The sequence below is a fragment of the Plectropomus leopardus genome, chromosome 21 (genome assembly GCF_008729295.1).
Source record: "Plectropomus leopardus isolate mb chromosome 21, YSFRI_Pleo_2.0, whole genome shotgun sequence".
Taxonomy (NCBI): Eukaryota; Metazoa; Chordata; class Actinopteri; order Perciformes; family Serranidae; genus Plectropomus; species Plectropomus leopardus.
The window spans coordinates 11,790,291-11,809,184 of record NC_056483.1 but is presented as its reverse complement, the minus strand read 5'-3'; the positions used below and the strand labels follow the sequence as shown (position 1 = coordinate 11,809,184).

At 39.7% G+C, this 18,894-nt stretch overlaps 2 protein-coding genes across 2 annotated transcripts; one reads left to right on the top strand and one right to left on the bottom strand.

Moving 5' to 3' along the window:
- Window positions 1–6,040: 6,040 nt before the first annotated feature.
- Window positions 6,041–8,668, bottom strand: xkr9 (XK, Kell blood group complex subunit-related family, member 9). Its single transcript, XM_042510674.1, has 4 exons — window positions 8,580–8,668; window positions 7,492–7,899; window positions 7,007–7,224; window positions 6,041–6,930 (listed from the first exon to the last, which is right to left on the bottom strand). Exons 2-4 carry the CDS (start codon window positions 7,791–7,793, stop codon window positions 6,302–6,304), a joined length of 1,149 nt encoding a protein of 382 aa, XP_042366608.1. The 5' UTR covers window positions 7,794–7,899; window positions 8,580–8,668; the 3' UTR covers window positions 6,041–6,301.
- Window positions 8,669–9,918: 1,250 nt separating this feature from the next.
- On the top strand, window positions 9,919–18,756 carry tram1 (translocation associated membrane protein 1). Its single transcript, XM_042510401.1, has 11 exons — window positions 9,919–10,202; window positions 12,450–12,513; window positions 13,509–13,627; window positions 13,714–13,830; window positions 13,929–13,987; window positions 14,629–14,713; window positions 14,885–14,955; window positions 15,139–15,243; window positions 15,344–15,487; window positions 16,942–17,093; window positions 17,247–18,756. The coding sequence occupies exons 1-11, from the start codon at window positions 10,080–10,082 to the stop codon at window positions 17,315–17,317; spliced, it is 1,110 nt and encodes a 369-aa protein (XP_042366335.1). The 5' UTR covers window positions 9,919–10,079; the 3' UTR covers window positions 17,318–18,756.
- The last annotated feature ends 138 nt before the right edge of the window (window positions 18,757–18,894 follow it).

Sequence of the window (18,894 nt, the reverse complement as noted above, 5' to 3'; positions counted from 1 at the left end):
GCAGGCTGCATTTTTACAGTAGATTTAATGGATCAATGTCCATAATCACATTAGCACTGGCTTAACATATAACAAATTTCACCGTACCAGCATCAAAGACCTGACCTCTTGTTATAATCAGGCATAGCATCTTTTCCTCCACTCAAGATCTATGCGCCTTCTGATACTGGGAGAAACAGAAAATTGTCAAGGGGGTGATAAGCTGTGGTGTACGCAGCTCACAGAGTAGCCGTATGAGAGAAAAACATTTGTCCCTCATAGTCACACAGTCACAGATGCTTTGTGCACCTCCTCACTGTTTTCATGGATCATACTGATAATCCCCTTCTTCTCCAGCTCTTGTTCGGCATAAAATCTGTGGCGAAGTAAAACATTTTCTTTAAAAAAACTTTCATTCTTTAAGTCAGCGGACAGATGAAGGTGGTCAAACTGAGAAATTTGTTTTTTTGTGAAAGAAAAAGACAGCGTGATGTATAGTGTCTGAGTAAGAAATACCACAACAGTCTTCACTCAGCACTTCCCGCACAAGGCCAACAGGCCATCAGTGCAAAATACAGATTAACAAAAAATTCAAACAGACAAACTGCAGACAAACTAGAATTGATGGCTTCCACTGAGCCACTCAGGGACCGGGCCATGACGTAAGAGGGAAAACATGTCGGGTTCCCCCGGCCAGGTTAATCAAGACAAGCTTCCCCTGCAAAAAGACGGGTGTGTGTTTGTGTGTGCAGCCCAGTGCGTTTCATGTGTATGTATGTGTGAACCCATTTCTCATTCATAATATGCAATCTTATTTTACGGCTGATTGTGCTTGCCATACATAGGCTGTATGCATGAGGTCTTTGCCCATATTCCTCTACCCAGCGCAGCATAAATAAACAGGAACACTCTATAATCCATCATCCTGTGTGCTGTGGGAGCGTGCCCAACACAAACATGGCTTCTGTTTTCTATCTGTGTGTGTGTCTGTGTGAGAGAGACTGTGTGTGAGGGCTGGGATGGGTAGCACTATTATGTTAGTGCTCAGTCCATGGCTGTGAAACATTAACCGGCTGCACTAAATGAGGATTATACAAATGAGCTTCCTTTGCTCTTTGTCTCTGTGTCCCACTGTCTGGACAAGACGCAAAGTGGAGAGTCCTTCTAAGACGACTCTCATCTGAGTGTCACAAGGACTTGTGATATGTTGAAACTTTGCATTTATCTTGCATTGGTTTGGCCAACTGTGAATTAATTTGGCCAATAAAATTATTTTTACACATATGTATGTATCACAGGGGCCAACTCAGGGGACACATGCCCCTTAGTATTTAAAATAATTGCAATTGTCCCCACCAATAAAGGCATAAAAGTAGTATTTATTTTGACAAAATGTATAACATTTCCACCATAAATGTATGCAGAAAAGGCACAAACAGGGCTACCACTGCCATGGAAAACCTTGAAAAGTCATGGCATTTCCAAATCATATTTTCCAGTCCTGGAAAAGTCGAATAAAGAACAGTAACCTTGATCATGTTTCCTAAAATGTACCTATTAAATTGGTAAAACAGTCTCACACACAATATTATACAGCTTTATTTTGTGGGTGAGGCTCTAAATTTACTCAAATGTTAAAGATGCCCTCATAATATATTAATTTTGGACATGGTACATTTAAAGCAAGAGCATACATTTCCATGGTAGGGTCCCTTTAAAGTCCCAGAGAATAAAGCGGTATCCCATGAAGCTAATTCACTCTAAGACTAGTTACTGTGGGTAATTGGGGCCTTATGTCAGATTTATGGTAACAACTGACCTCATCCACAATATTTTCTGCTTAAGCCTAGATTGACTTCCCTGTTGCAGCTCTTGTCATACTACACCAACTCTCGATCCATATTGTAACAATGCTGGGGCTATTGTACCCAGCATAATGCACTTTTACAATATCCTCATTCATTGCATGAGGACTTTATTTACAGAGCCCCCTGGGTAACGCAATGCCATGCTCTGATCACACACCAGCCCACTGCATGTAATTATCCTCAGCCTGCTCTCCAATCTGTCACTGCCCAAACTCATTTGTAAGAGTGCATGTACAGTGATTAAAGAAACTTCTGTGCCATTGCAAAAAAAGGGGGGGCTTCTATCACTCCCCTCTCCTCCCGCCCTCCACCTCCACATTTGGGGAATTCTCCAAGAACGAGACGAAGCTGCCATGTCAGAGCGAGCCAGGCAGACGTGTATAGATCGCCAACATTGCTAATGCATCTGCGGCACTGGTGCAGCAGTCAAGTCATAATAATTAAAGACATACAACATCTCAGGACTTCATTAATCATGGTTTATATGGACTTTGAAGCCCTAATGAAAAACAGCCTGCCTCTCCGGGTTTATTGTGTCTGTACAAATTGTGGGGATGGCGTTTGCCAGGAATGCCCCCCTCCTGACCGGCTGTTACAGGATGTGGTGATGGAAAACAAAAAGATAAGATTTGGTGAAAAGCTAGCGATGGTTACAGAGAGGTCAGTGGTCAAGGCTGTTTATGTAGACGCTGAGCACCATTCAATCAGACAAAAGCAAGCCGCTGACAGTGAGGGCAATGTGAGTTTACACATGTTTGTGTTTGCACATTCGTCCTCTTGTGTGTGTGTATGTTTTCTGTCCTTGGTTGAGCAAAATGAAGGCCTGCAGTGCTCTGGAGATTCATCTCGCACTGTCAGGTATCATCATCTTTGATTTGCTATTAGTTTCTCAGATTCTCACCATGCTCTCCAGCTCTTCTGGAGGTGCATTACAGTGAGATCAGAGTGAGAGATTACTGGGTATTAAGCTCTCAGTGCCAGAAGTGGAAATTACAGAGAGGTTGTCAACGCCAGAGTTCTCTCTGCTTGTTTTCTCCTAGAGAGAGGGAGGTAATGCTTTACTCACCACGTTTCATCCCAATGGCTTGTGACTGGTCCCTGGCAGCGCTATCAGTGGTGAGTCACAGCCAAAAGTCTGTGTAGCTCAAAAGGAAGACAGAGAGGGAGAGACTGCTTAGGATTGCAGCCCAGGACACATGCATCTTCTCCCAATAAAAGTCCCTTTGGCAGGTTTACATCGCATTAGTCCTCTGAACTCAAGGAAATATACAGTGGAGGAGAGAGAGGGGAGCATCCATCATCTGAAATGCAAAGGATGAAGTCATTTTATTTTCTCCCTAATGATGTGTCCTGCCTACAGGTGCTATATCCTCCCCCTGGTTCCAAAGGTAAGCTATCAGCATCATGTTGGGACTTTATCCATCTACTAAACAGTGGTGGACAAAGTACACAACTCTATAACTTAAGTCAAATATTACTCCAGTATAAGTGAAAGTTGGTAAGTCAAATTACTACTTGAGTAAAAGTACTGGAATACTTACTGTAAACAAAAACTTAAGTATCCAACCTACTTTTCCCTTATTTTATCTCAGCACATTGTTGTATGTTGTCCCAATACATTTACAGAACCTAAAGACTCTATAGCAACTATTGAATGCACTGATTTGCTTGTAGAAGCAAGTTAAGCGAAGTAAACAAGTCATAAAATGTAGGCTATCTTAATTCAACTTCTTTTTTTCTCATCATTTTGTTTTATTTAATCTGAAGAGGATTACAAGTTGAAATTGAAACAAACATTAACAATAAGAAGAATCTGAACAACTATCAACTTTAATCTGGACTAAAATATGCAGGCCGCTTTGTCAAATGCTACTCAACATTGCCAGAAATGTGAAACAGCTTGACCTCTCCTCTCTCCCCGTCTTTACCCAAAGCTGCCCAATTCATGCCCGGGGAAAAAATACAGGAACACCACTTTAAAATACATACCACACGCAGAACTGCATGATTGCAGTTTATGTTCTTTTGCATTTTAGAAAAGAAAAAAATATCATCTGTTAACTTCACAGCAAATGTAACGAGAGCATTCATAGAAATTTAGTGGAGTCAAAAGTACAAGTCTTTCAAATGCAGTGGAGTCAAAGTAATACGTTTCCAAGCAGTAAAGTGCAAATGCTGAAAAACTACTCAAGTACAGCACTTAAGTAAATGTACTTTCCCGTCCACCACCGACTCTAAATCAGCGCTGTATTTACTCTGTAGCTGTTTATGTAGAACAAACAGCTTTGCCTGCTCTAAATGCACAAATAGACTTTAACAGATAAGAGTCAAAGAGTTCAAGTCTGTCCATTGCAGCTCTACAGTAAAACTGAATTCTGTGTGGTAACTACCTGGCAGTGATTCATTTCCTCTCCAACACAAGTCCTTCACTTAAATTTGTCGTTTTATGGAGTGCGTCTGACAGAGTACAACTGACAGATGAGAGTTAAAGTGGCCCCTCGGAGTAAACAAGTCAAAAAGCTCAGAGTTTGGCTGAATTAAAGGAAGAGAGGAAGGAGGAGGGAGGCTGGGTTTATTTTAGAGCCAACGAGCATGGTGCTCTCTGGACCCTGCGGTTTGTCAGCGTTCCTCCCAGGTGAGCTCACACTGGGCCAGTCGTGCACGGCCACCCCCATCAATCCCCCCTCCCCTGCTCTGGCCAGGGAGAAACGGCGTCCTCAGCTCTCCGGCTTGACTCACAATATTTTGCTGGTAGTCAAAACAAAATTAGCACTGGTTTGTTATTTCTAGTTAGCTCATCCATGACTCCTGTGTCCATCATTTCAGAGGAGGGAGAAATGTTTATTTGCCACCTTTGAGTTTCTGAGGATTTGGATGAGAAAGATCAGAGTAGTAGCCGGGATTTATAGTTTAATTTGAGGTCAGTGAGATGATGCCGGTGGTGAGACTTCCTCTTTGAAAAGTAGAAACAATATTTTGAAGCCTCAGCTGGCGAGCATCTGTTCTGCTGGATTGTCATTGAGCAGGAGCTTGAATCGTGTTCAGGTCTTGTTAAATTGTCCTTCATCCTGCACTCTAATTAATTTGTATGGATCAATTAAGTTGTCATTTTTCATCATAATTAAAATAAAGACATTGTCTTTGGGGTGGGTGAGTGGGGTTATAGGTGGAAGAAAGAATTAGGTTGGAGTCAAAAGCAATCAACATACATCTCATTTAAAAAAAAGACTAAATAATGAATGTATCACATAGACCATACAATTGTGTATTAGATTTTTAATGATTAGTTTTAAAACACTGAGGTATCATGGAGTTATATGTAACTTGGCATCGAAATACTAAGGGAGAGGACATTGAAGTGATTAGAGAAGTCTTGGTCTAAGACAATACCACCACCGTGTGTTTGAAAATGTGTGTTACAGGCTTAAAGAAAATATCTGTCCATACATACCCTGCTGAGTTATGTTAGAAAATATTATTGGTTTATAGGTATATTTAACTGTACACTCTGATAACAAAAAGGTGTCGGGGGGGAACTGAGAAAAGAAGTTGCAAAGATACAAGATAACAATTATTGTTATTATAGTCAGACTCTAGTCTCTAATTTGATGACTTTGGACTCTACTTGACAACATCAAAGGACTTGAAACTCAACTTGTGACTTCTCTTGAACTTTTGAAAATACTTGATACCTTCCGCCATGCTCACAGGTTTAAAAGTATGCTATTTAATAGGTTTCCCACAAATCAGTTCATATTATGTTACTGAGCACGAGTTGGAAAAAATTATGCCAACAGACAGAGACGCAACAACTTCCCAAAAACGTGTTTTTAACAAATACATGCAAAATTTTTTTAAAAAGCATAATTTTGTAAATTTAATACATTATTTCTCTGTTGTAAAAGTGGCATTATATTTGGTGAAGAACAACTGATGACTTGTTTAGGACTCGAAAAACAAAGTTCAGATCTTGGGACTTGATTTCAAAGACTTGCGTTCTACTTGTGACTTGCAAAAAAAGGACTTGGTCTCACCTCTTACAGAAATTAGAAAAATCGAATTGTTTTGATCCTAAAATATATTTTAGATTTTATTAAAATTACTTAATATTATCAAATGGGACAGACTCAGTTGCAGTGATATATAACATGCAAAAGGTCCACTATGACAAGAATAAATATGTTATTTAGCAACAAGTTTATTAAAACAAGAATAAATAAAATGTCATTTATACACTCAGCTATGTTGCATTTCATTGCTCTCTTATGTGTCAGTAATGAAAAAGCAATGTTTCTTCAGAATATGGTAAATATCTGATAGCAGCATTAGTGCATAATAAAAAGTGAGCACAATATCAAGGTGACATCTCTCTGTAAAGACTCTATGTTGCTTTTTTTGTCAAATTGTTCAGTAGTTTTAGGATCACAGCCTTATCTCAGCTTGTAAATAGATCATCAAGGTTGCAAAAAGTTCCTTATTCTCATTGTGGTGTGTGTTTCCTTCCCCAGGCCATCCACCTCGTCTGGCTCCTGCCACTTCTCTTTGGGATGCAGCTGGTGGTAGTACAGCACGAGACACACCAGCCCCAGCACTGAACCTCCAAAGATCAAACCACTGACTGGCAGCAAATACGCAGCTGTCTGCAACTCTGGTTTTATTAAAGCCAGCAGTGAAGGAGCCACAATGTTTATGACAACATAGAAAAAGTAGTAGATAATCATGGCTAATCTGATGTCCTTTCCTTTCACGTTGAAAAAGGTGAATGTGAGGATGACTCCAACAACTGCTCGGTACAGAAACTCAAACTTTCTTGATGAGCAGAAGTCTGTTTTAAGCACATGTGTCCAGATTGTCCCCAGCAGCCAGAGGACGGTGAGGCCTATTATGCTGTAGGGGCTCAATATGAGCAGGAGAGTGTAGCTGAGGATGTGGCTGGTGATGGTGCAGAGTTTGTAGAGGAGGTAGACTGCTGTGGGGAGGCCAGAGGGCATCTCCTTTACATGGGGGAGGGATCTACGCAGGCAGCGGCGATAGTCCACCAGGGCCCAGGCAATGTTAAAGAAGGAGAACGCCATGGATAAATCTGAAAGAAATGGACATATGCAATAAATACCGATACAATAAAACTCATAAATATGTCACTTTATGCCTCTACTTACACTGCAGCACAGAGCAGCTCTCATTTAGGCCTAGCACTATGTATAGCTGCAGAAGGAGCTGGGGAACACTCTCCAGGAAAGCCTCAAACAGTTTGAGCATGCTCAGATCCGTAGCCAGGCAAAACAGATTGTGGTGCACATCTATCTTCTCCTCCATTGCATAGGAATTTGTTGGGATCCATACAACTTTAAAGCCTTTTTTCAGCAGGTGATAATACCTAGCAACAGGCCAAACACAATGAAAACAAAGTCAGACATGTTGCCACCATGTAGAACATTTGTCAGCATGTTATCTTTTGCTGCTGCACAGACGATGATGCAAATCCACTGCAGCTTAAAAGTAGTTATTCCAGTTTTATTCCATAATAACATGCCATTGTACATGGTTAGCATACCGAACAGTCACTGCAGGCACTCCTTATTACAAACAACATGTGCAGCTCGTCTGCAGATGTAATATCGTACAGGGCTCAACACAGTCTTACCTGGTGAAGACGCCCATGCCAAACAGGTGCAGGACAGCAAGTCCACCCTTTGACATGCCTGATATGGTTGGTTTTCCCTCATCATTCATGTCGTCCCTGTACCAGGCATAGCTGAAGATCTGCGTCACCAGCAGCCCAGCCAGAACAAACACAAGAGTCAGGCCAGTCCACACAAATTGTTTCCCCTGAAAATATCTCAGTGCCAGTCCAACATCTGTCCAAATGTCCACCACATACAATAACAGTCCAAGAACTGTTAAAAGCCATCGCAGCTTAGTGTACTGATTTTCCGGTTGAAGCATTTTGATCAACCAAAGGTTTCGCTCTGTGATGAAGGCTCTGAAGATAAGCTGCTGTGTGACAATTTCATGGTGGGCGTCAGCAGCTCAGGTTCCACTTTTGGTTAGTCTGTGAAGGCGTAACAATGTGATAAAACTCATGAGTATCATGAGAGGGACAGAGAGTTCTTCACATGTACAAACGTTACGTTGAAATGGTGTACAGATTTACCACAAATCTTTTCTTATGACAAGTTTTAAAGAGCATCGTGACTGCAGTCAGCTGCTGTGTCACAGTCTCCTGCACTTTGATCCCTGTCATAAACACTCCTCATAATTGACATGCTTACAAACGTAATAGAGAAGTAATCAATGACGTTATCGGCAGCGATAGTGAAATGATAAATGATGCTCATTCAGGACTCTTATATAAGATTTACTGTGGTGTTTTTCTTAAACCTCTCACTGAATTTCATTCAGATCTGTTCATAGAATGACAGACTAACTACATCATCTATTTCATAACAATAACACCATTTTAAACTGTTTTATGAGATGTCATTTGAGATAGATAATTGACAGAAGGCTAGTATAAGGGGAAAAAACATCAAGATAGCAACAATTTTGTCCCATAATATGATCATATCCCCCTCACGTCAATAAAATAAAGCCATAAATTGTGTTAATTTCTTAAATTTTCAGAAAGAATCTTTATAAATTATTCTGAGCTCATAATAGAAATCCCTATTTGAGCATATCCTGTCTTAAACTACACAATTACTAGTTCATATCATCATCATCTGCACTTACCGCAATATATTTCCCATGGTAGACAGCTGTGCACAGTCACTAAGGCAAACACTTCTGCATGCTGCACTTCTCTTTCCTTTTCTTTGAACTCGTGACAAGCTCCACCTCAGTTACAACCCGCTGAACGGATATAGTCATGCTGGGAAAATGAAATGACATAATAGATCTTGTGTCTGTGTGGGTGTCAGCAGTTCACACTTTAAGTTCCCTGTTAGACAAAATATATTTCTTGGATGCCTTAAACACCAGCCAGCCAATGCTGAAATACCTAGGAATCCTAAAGACACGTATTGCTTCATTCTAGCGTGTGAAACGAAGACAGGTGTGTCTTTTGACTGCTGTGGACAGAAATGATGACGTATCACCTCACACAGTGGTTTTCCTGTAATCTAAGCACTTACAGTAAGCTTGGAAATACATTCATCAGAGATCAGGAACACTGTATTGTACTCCATTACCTTCCAAAAACCCCAGAAATGTAGACTTGAAATGCTCCAATTAAGTAATAGATCAACATTTTGGAAAATATGTTTATTTACTTTCCTGCCAATAGTAAATTAGAAGATCAATGTATCTCTTGTTCATATTTGGGTGGTATGGGTTTTCTTACCTAACTCTTGACAAGAAACAACTTTGGTATTCCCAAAACATCAGAGCTATTGGTAAAGCAACATTGTTTAACCCTTTGAGACCTAAGCAAATTTGCTTGATTTCTTTATAAAACATAGGACGAACCCAGTGAGCAACATAAAAAGAAACCAATCAAAAAAACCCAAGATAAAGTAGAAAGTATGAGAAAATTATGAGAACATTAGCAAGAAAAAATAAAGAAGAAAAAAGTAGGGAAAAAAACAACAAAAAAAATTAAGATAATTTAAAATGTAAAACTATGAAAATTATAAGTATAGTTTTTTTAGGAAAGATTTTTTTTTTTCCAATTTACTAATTTCCTACAATATGCAGAACACTTCTTGCCAAGTTGCTCACTGACTCATAATCAGGGTTCAGAGGTTTAAATACTTGTGCAGGTATCTGAACACAGTGCAAGAAAAACTGATGTCAGTCCAGGTTTCGAGGAGTTTAACCTTCTGTAATTTATGTCAAATATGGACACTCTTTGCATGACATTATTAAATTAACTTGGAACAGTAACTCTAGAAAATGATAGGTCTATCTCATGCCAGATCTTAGCGAGGGAAAATGCATCTAAAGGCTTGTAATGTAATCAACGCATATACTCCGAGCCTTTAGGCGGCGATAGAGAGCCCCAGCTGTTTCTCTCCTGTGCGTAAAAGCGCGTCGTTGGTCAGGCGCTGGGGCTCTCTCTCCGTGGACCCTCCCACTAGCAGAAGAGTGACACGCCATTCAATCGCTGCCTGGCCCTTCGCTTGTAGGAAGCAGCAGGCAGCTTTCAGCGTCCTCATACAGAAGGATAACATCAAGATCTGGTAGTAACCGACTGCATCTGCGCTGCGTAGAGCAAAAGTTAATCGTGTCGACATGGGGATCCGAAAAAAGACCAACAAGAACCCGCCGGTGCTGAGCCATGAGTTTGTCATCCAGAACCATGCAGATATTGTTTCCTGTGTTGCTATGGTGTTCCTTCTCGGGCTCATGTTTGAGGTAAGTCCCGTCCACATGTTGAATGAATTGTGGGTCGTGTGGAGATGCTCTCCAGACGGGCGACGCGGAGACAAGATGCCCAAGACTCCCATCTGTTCTCTTGGAAAGTGACATGGCTGATCTATTCTTCACACTACTTCCTCCCGTGATCGAAAGTTTTCAGTGCACGGTGGCCTCGCTTTTTGCATTTATTCCACAAAATTACTGATTCATCAGGGAAGCCTTGTTTTATGTTTTTTTTAATAAGTCTTGAATGCGTTTTTGTCTTTATTAACGCGGACACTAAAGTCCATCTGGCTGCTTCCCATATTGAAATCGATATTTCAAAGCACTCGTCTTACAGGCCCGCGGTGCGATCACACACAAAAAAAAACAAAGTTTCTCATGTGCAACATTATTTCCAGAAATATCTCAGCAGGCTGCCCTGCACGTTTGCATCATTGTATAGACATCGGTTGTGACAATATTGTGCAACGCTCTCGACTTGCTTAGTTTGTACGTAGATGTGTTACGTGGCAATCATACAGCGGCTCGGAGGGCTGTCATCACACAAACCCGCAAACTGAAAGTTGTCCTTGGAGCCAAACTGCGTTTTAAATGTCTCAATACTGCGGGCTGAAAACATGATGCTGTTCACACAGCGCGATCGCGTTTGTGCTGCACGCTGGTCCACTTTCACACATTTATGCTCCATTTCACGCACGTTTCTTCCTATGTGAAAAAACAGCGCCATTAGCGCCAATGTAGCGATTATTTCAACTACTTCCTGTTTGTGTTTTACAAAGTAAAATTCCTGTGAGAACAGCTGTCGCAACGTGTTTATTGTATTGTGAAGGCAGCATGAATAATTTCAGAATTAGGGGTATTTGTGACATTTATTTAAACAGTGAATGCTTCTTGTGCGTTTTTTAATTTAAATTTGGTGGCCACGTACTTCTTTTGTTCTGAAGGGGGAATAAGCAGCTTCCCATTTTAACATTATTTGAGCTATCTTGGTGCTATTCGCTATCCCTCCAAAAACTACACTTACTTGGATCATTGTTAAATGCCCATCAAATATCAATCATATCAACCCTATATAGTTTAATAATACTGATATGTTTTAATACATATTCAATTTAATTATTCTATTTATTCTATTTCTACTAGAGCTGCAATGATTAATCATAGTTATTAATCTATTATCTAACTAATCTATATATCTATCTATTTTCTCTATCTTTATCGATCTAACTATTAATTAATTTATTAAAAATATTAACTATTGCCAACTAATCTGATAATTGATAAATCACTCTAAAGTTTGTTTTTTAAGTAAAAGTTACTTATAGCTATGGGAAAAAATTCTAGGGATTTTTTTTAACCAATGTTTGACATCCCAAAATATTACAACCAATTTGGCTGATAACTGATACAGATATATATACCGATTCTATTCACTTTTTCCCACCTAATTTTTGTGATCATCAAGTCTCTTCTGTAGTGGAATTAACATCATATTATGCATACTCTTATTGTGATGGCCCACCAACAGATGGAGATGTAAAATACAATGCTTTTCTCATGTATGTAATATCGATTCATTGCGCAAAATAAATACACTTAAATTTAGGGTTGATGTTTTGTACATATTCACTTTGTCAGTAAAAATATATATTACATCGGTTTGTCAAATCGGCAGAAATCAGCATGTAGGTTGATTCTGACATTTCATTTTAAAGACAATATCTGCCGATACAGATGACTGATATTATCGTGCATCCCTAATATATTCTACTTTCTTTCTTTCTTTTTACCATTTTCTGACATTTCATATACTAACCAAGTAATGGATTAATCAAAAAAGTAATCAACAATGGAAAAAAAATCATCAGTCGCAGCCCTAAATCCTTCCACCTCCACAGAAGGAGTTAGTAACGCTGCTTCATCACCCTTTTTCTGATGTTACAGTGATATTGCATAATTCCCATATGGCCTCACAGTTTTGTCTGATCTGATTCTTGCTATCATATATTGCTAAACTAAAACATTCAATGACTTTAAAACCCCTGTGCCACCTTAACTTCAGTATTCACATGTTAGTCACAGTTCTAGTCACTGCATGATGTTTCTTTCTGGGAATCCTTGATGTATAAATGCAGTGCTCAAAGCTCTGTGTATAAACACAAGTAACCCTGTTTGATTTTGTGGTAAAATGTATTTCTGCAGGCTTGCATTACTAATATATATATATTTTTATGTCTGCAGGTAACCTCAAAGTTTGCAGTGTTATTCATAACTGTCCAATACAATGTCACCATATCAACAAACGGTAAGTTAATGATTGAATCAAGAATTAAATCAACATATATGTAGTGAGAACAGATGTTTTCAGGTGATGTGTCAAAATGAATACTGCAAGTTTTTGCTTCAACATACAATGCAGTATTTTCTCCGAGTTGTCCTGCTGGAAGCCTCTCATTTGGATTCTAGAGCGGTACTTGCGTGGCTTTACACAAACCCATTTGAGAGCTCCTTTTTTTCCCTTTGGAGCTAAATTTAGTCCGCCTGATTTATAAAGTTCTCTTGTGGCAAGGTTGCGCCGGGTGAATTTGGGCTAAGGTGTAATATAGGCCTCTCAATTCAAGTCGTTTCAAGGTTAACAATTTCTCTGCCAACTTCAGATACTGCTAAAAGGAATGAACAACCTCGGAGCTTGTTCATACTCTGTCACAGGTTTGCAGGCTGCCAGCTGGTGATTCAGTTCTTATCTGGGAAACTTGACCACGTACCCAACTCTGTAACTTATTTACAGCGTGTATCTAATTATACAAATAACACGCAGCACCTAAATCTCTCTGTAGTGAAACAAATTCAATAATGCCACTGTATTTTCTCTCTGTGTGTGCTGACTTTCACAAATGATAGGACTGATTTCATTATGTGGTTGAATAAAGCATGAGAAAAGGAGTATGGCACAGGCTTTCTCAAACTGTTTGCTGGGAAATGTTCCTGTATCATCCATCACATTATTCACAGAGAGCCAGTCGGAGGCTGTATGGATAATATGTAACTTTAGGACGTCAGAGGAGGGTCTGTGTGAAAATGAATGTGCTCAGACAGTCTGTGACTTTCGTGAAATGCTGCACAATATAGACTCGTTAATCTGAACACCTCACCTCAGGAGTTGAACTTATCAAACGTGTGAATCAGTGGACTGAATTTGATTAAAATGGCTCAGCAGTTCATATTAAGGGGTGCATCTATTGTTTTTTTCATCCTGCTTATTGTGTTGACTCTGTCTGACCTCTTTTTATTCATCCGAAGGCCCAGAAGAGACCGCTGTGAACCACTTCCATCATGGCATCAAGGACCTGGCCACCACCTTCTTCTACATGCTGGTTGCCATCATCATGCACGCCATCATCCAGGAGTACGTTCTGGATGTAAGTGAGACACAAACTCAGACGCACAGGCTTTAATCTTTACGCACAGTTCTCCATTTTTATTAATTGTTTGTTTGTCTTCGCAGAAAATCAACAGGAAGAAGCACTTCTCCAAAACGAAACACAGCAAGTTCAACGAGTCGGGCCAGCTCAGCGCTTTCTACTTGTTTTCTTTCGGCTGGGGCACGAGCATCCTGCTTTCTGTACGCACAGTGGATGAAATAACGGTGTTCTTGTTTACATGTGTTTTACGCCCCCAAACTGTCAATTTATTGTCATTTAAATGCTTCTTTGTCCTTAGGAAAACCTCCTGTCCAATCCTGTCAGCCTCTGGGAGGGTTATCCCCACACACTGATGCCGTAAGTTTGTGATGATGTGTCTTTCTCACTTCTTTAAATGGACAAGAAAGGCTGTCAATATTTTGTTTATTTCTTATTTTATAAGAGCTTTAACTGTAGCTCTAAACTCAAAAACTTTAAACAGGGTTCCCACGGTCATGGAAAACCTGGAAAAGTCATTGAATCTCCCAATCTTGTTTTTCCAGGCCTGGAAAAGTAATGGAATTAGTAAAAATATATACATATATAATTGAAAGTTTTGGAAAAGTCATTGGATTTGTAGTGTGTTATGAAAGTGTTACAGTAATGTTCCATGGAGAACCCTCTGCATTATGTAACATAGCCGCAAATTTATTTTCTGTAGCTGTTGACGAAACGTACCTCTAATATCCATCAATGTGAGACGTTTTGGACACCATGTATGTTTATTCATATTCTTGTCTTGTGTCTCTTCCTTAATGTATGCCAGGTACATGAAATTATGTGTCAGTAGAGCTTGATTCAGATCATTTTAAAAAACGCCGGGCAAGTGTGTCAAGAATGCTTTATTATTATTATTATTATTACTACTATAGAAGGGGTCGCTGAAAAGTCATGGAAAAGTTTTGAAATGTTGTCCAAAATGTGTGTGAAGCATGTTTGAACTTCTGTTTTTTCTTCAGATTCCAGATGAAATTCTACTTCATTTGTCAGCTGGGCTACTGGTTACACGCTCTCCCAGAACTCTATTTCCAAAAGACAAAGAAAGTAAGTGTGTGTGTGTGAGACGTACTGTACCGTCTGTTTGGACCCTAAGGCTACTTCCTGTTTGACTTCCTTGGTTATGTTGCATTGTTTCACCCTCCTTGCTTGATTCCATGTGCCGAGTAAATATTTTGACCATTTTTTGGCCTCCCATTCTTTGTGTTTACTGTTTAGGAAGATATTCCACGCCAGCTTGTGTACATCTCCCTGTACCTGGTCCACATTGCAGGCGCCTACATTCTGAAGTAAGAACCGGCACTTTCAAAAGCCCTAAAATTATGTGTGATTGTGAGGAACACATTTTGCATTTCTCCTGCGTTTACACACTGCCCTTCAGGAGAAAGTTAGTGGTGTCTAGTGGTTGCCCTTCTCCGTGTTGTTCCTGTCGGTTGTAATGAAGGGAAATCGTGTGTCCTTGTGTCTCTCAGTCTGAACCGTCTGGGTCTGGTCTTGCTCGTGCTGCACTACTTTATTGAGCTCCTGTTCCACGTTTCCCGCCTGATCTACTTCAGCAACGAGAACAGACAAACTGGGTGAGTTCTCCCGTTCAGAATGGTGTCTGCCAATCATCGTGTGAAATGTTTTACCAGTTAAGAGTTACTGATGCTGAGAAGTCATCCTCTCCTCTTCCAGTTTCACCATATGGGCCGTCTTGTTTGTCCTTGGACGGCTGCTCACCCTGTCCTTGTCCGTCCTCACCGTGGGCTTTGGCCTCGCCACAGCTGAGAATCAAGGCTTTGATTTGGCTGCAGGAAACTTTAATGTTATTTTTGTTCGGTAAGTGTGTCTGAGAAGGGAAACGGCGCTGCTTTATCCTACTAACTGGATTTATTCTGGTCTGAAAATCTGCAACCAATAGCCTTTTTGCAATTAAAAGGGTTACTTAACTATTTTTAAAACTGGACCCTATTTCATGTTTTTGTGTCTAAGTGTCTAATGGAGACAACATTTTTCGAAATTGGTCCAGTATTGAGCAAGAGCGCAAAACATATTGCAATGTAACATTAATGAGCAATTGCACACTGTCAATTAAAGTTGACTAAAAGTGCTTGTTTTTGCTACTGATGGGCCCAGATTATTAATATAAGCGACTGACATTATGGAATCGATCCTTACAGAGACAGAAACTTTTGTTTTAGAGTCAGATCGCTTTCATTTAACCATTAACAGCCCCAAAATCTCCATCACAAACCCCCCAGACTCCATTTAAAAAGACTTTAATTTTATCATCTGAAAACACCATTCATTTAAAGTCGACACAAACAAAATACAACTCATAACAATCGCATTGGTTCACTGTTCCAAAAATCTCCAGCTCTGGTTTGGTTGAAATAAACCCTTAATTCACCCAGTTAGATGTGAAAATATGCGAACAATATACAAGCCAAAATGACTGTTTATTTAATTGGAGTCTGGTGGATTTGCTGATAGTGATTTTGGGGCTGTTACTAGTCAAACAGAAAGGATCTTAGTCTTTTACAAAAAGGTCTGTTTCTGTAGGAATTTCCTTATGTTATCAGACACTTTGAATAATAATCTGAACCTGCGAATGGCAAAAACAAGCCCTTTTAGTGGATGCACACTGACGGTGCATAATTGCCCGGAGTGGTTACACTGTTCCCATCGGTCATTTAGACACAAAAATGCAGGGAAATAGAGTTCATGTTGAAAAATACCAGTTACCCTTTTACATTTATCAAATCTCAAAAAAATCCACTCTGAAATATATGTTTAGCATTATTAGAGTTACTAATTGTGCTGCACACTTTTTGTTCACTTTATTGATGTGCTCTAATTCCCATCGGGCAGATCTGTCAGCATCATGTGGCCACTTACGATAAGGGAAAAAGAGCTTATTTGTAGACTCGGTGTGTGGCGCCGAGGTCCAACAATCATACAGGAAGGGCTCCATTGTAGAAGAGGAAGAGAGTTGTTCACCCACAGCAGCTTCAATAAATTATAATGAAATGCAACCACAGTACATCAATATTGCTTTGATTATGCACACAGCCTCGTGTCTGTTTAGCGGAGTTATTGAAACATATTATGGGATTGTAAGATATATCTAGACATTATGTTAATATAATGGGCTGCTTTGGATATTACTGAGTATCTGAGTGTGGAGGGAGGTTTAAATGTGTATTTAATTTTTAGCAGGATCCCTGTATGACACACATGCGCTGCGGCTTTCATCATATTTTGATTTATTAACTTTTTCCATTCTCTATTAGGATAACTGTCCTGGCTGCCATCTGCCTCACTCAGGCCTTTATGATGTGGAAATTTATCAACTTCCAGCTGCGCCGGTGGAGAGAGCATGCTCAAGCTCAGACCTTGAAAAAGAAACAAGTTCCTTCCAAGAGCAAATCAAAGAAAGACAAAGGTGACGAGCATAAATTGTGGAGTGCATTTACATGATTATGAATGTGTTCTTTTTGCCAAGCACTAAACATCACCCAAGCTATAAAAATCAAATCACATCATTACACAATGAATTTTTCAAATGAAACTAATTGAATGCATGTTTTGTTTTAAGCCAATGGAGTAAATGGAGTGAACTCCCACGGTGCTGATTCACCAAGATCAAGAAAAGAGAAGTCATCATAAACACATTCCCCCTCTCAAAGAACCATCTTCCCCCGTGCCTCCGCGGCTGTATCCAAACCAACAGTTCCTCCAGCTCCTCGACCACGATATGCATTTTCAGCTCCCACACAGGACCGACCTCCCAGCTGGACTTCAAGGGCCAGAATGCATTTAGCTTTTGCTTGCCGCCAGTCGTCCAGCACGCCTTGATTTAAGAATCACTGCTCTGCTGTGCCATCTCAAAAGAAAAGAAAGCAAATTCCGAAAATAAACTATTAAAAAAAGAGACCTTATTTAAGAAGTGCCTATTGATACAGATTGTTTTGTACAGGGTGTGTAATTTTAACAATTTCAGGAACGATGACTTTAGTGTTAAATGTTTCTCCCAAGTCAGGTCATTTCATGCTTTTTTCCCCAAATAGTGTATATTCCAGCTTGTGATTGATTTTTCTCTTGTATTTATAAGTGCTAGCCAGGCTCCTCTTCTTTGCGACCGACTCCTGTCCCTCTGAGGGATTTCTGTAAACATTGTATGGAGTTTATGAATTTCCTTCCCTTATTTTTCCATCATTGACGGTTGCACACTGTCATGTTAGAATCTCTGGGTTCACACCACAGACTGTTTAAACTCACACAGCAAGACATTGTTCGTTTTCACAGACACTTAAAGATGGAAAGCGAAGTATTCCGTTTTTATATCCATACATGGATGAAATAGGAAAGAGGAAAACAGGAGCGTCACCCTGTAATACTGTAAAGTAGATTCACACTTCAGTATTGTGCAAAACTGCCAGCAAAGACGTAGAAACCTGATGTAGCATTTAATAATCGGGGTCAGAGCAGCTTTGTAATCACAACCGAACATTGCAATGAAATGATGCATACTCTGTTGCGGTTCTGCCTAACACTGTCATTGAACACGCCTCGTATTAATTTTGAGTGTTATGATGATGGACAGAAAAATCAGATAAAACATTCCTTAAGCAAGTTTGATTTAATCATTGTCTTGTACGGTTCCTCTTCATTTGATGTTTAAGTAGAATGGTTTCACTGTATTTGTTCGGCCTTGCATATAACAGATTTCCTTTAAAATGTCCACAGGAATGATTTGTTGTTAAAGCACGGGCTGAGGATGAGAAAACCATATTTTGTTTGGCTGTTTCCCCCCTTACCCATGACAGACTGTGCCAAATGAGCCTGACTGACTGTTGATATATGCCTTTCACTTACATGCCATAAAATGAACCTAGAGAGCTATGGAGTGCAGTCAGCCGTATTGTAAGAATCAATCACCTAGGTAACACTGGCTTATTCTAAAGAATAAACCCATTAACTAATTTTAGGTACACAGTAGTGAGTCACGGTTGCCTCCGGCAGTATATCAGCAGTGTATGTGGTTTTCTCAACTTGTCCTGAGGGTTTATCTTAAAAAGGAATAAAATGTTTTATTGAAAAAGAAAGAGGCCTCAGACTTATTTTTTTTTATTTGTATGACCAAATATCACAGATTTGCTTAAAGGGTTTTTCAATCTGTGTAGCATACAACACCTCCATCATTAGACCCTTAATTAGATAAGGAAAAAAAGAGAAAACTTTAA

Excerpts from the sequence above, each read along its gene's own strand:
- xkr9 (XM_042510674.1), bottom strand. The coding sequence starts at position 7,793 with ATGCTTCAACCGGAAAATCAGTACACTAAGCTGCGATGGCTTTTAACA. Across the intron at positions 7,225-7,491 it reads GGCATGGGCGTCTTCACCAG|GTATTATCACCTGCTGAAAA; the intron begins GTAAGACTGTGT and ends GCCTGTTGCTAG. Across the intron at positions 6,931-7,006 it reads GAGCTGCTCTGTGCTGCAGT|ATTTATCCATGGCGTTCTCC; the intron begins GTAAGTAGAGGC and ends CATTTCTTTCAG.
- tram1 (XM_042510401.1), top strand. The coding sequence starts at position 10,080 with ATGGGGATCCGAAAAAAGACCAACAAGAACCCGCCGGTGCTGAGCCAT. Across the intron at positions 13,628-13,713 it reads TCCAGGAGTACGTTCTGGAT|AAAATCAACAGGAAGAAGCA; the intron begins GTAAGTGAGACA and ends TTGTCTTCGCAG. Across the intron at positions 14,714-14,884 it reads ATTTCCAAAAGACAAAGAAA|GAAGATATTCCACGCCAGCT; the intron begins GTAAGTGTGTGT and ends TTTACTGTTTAG.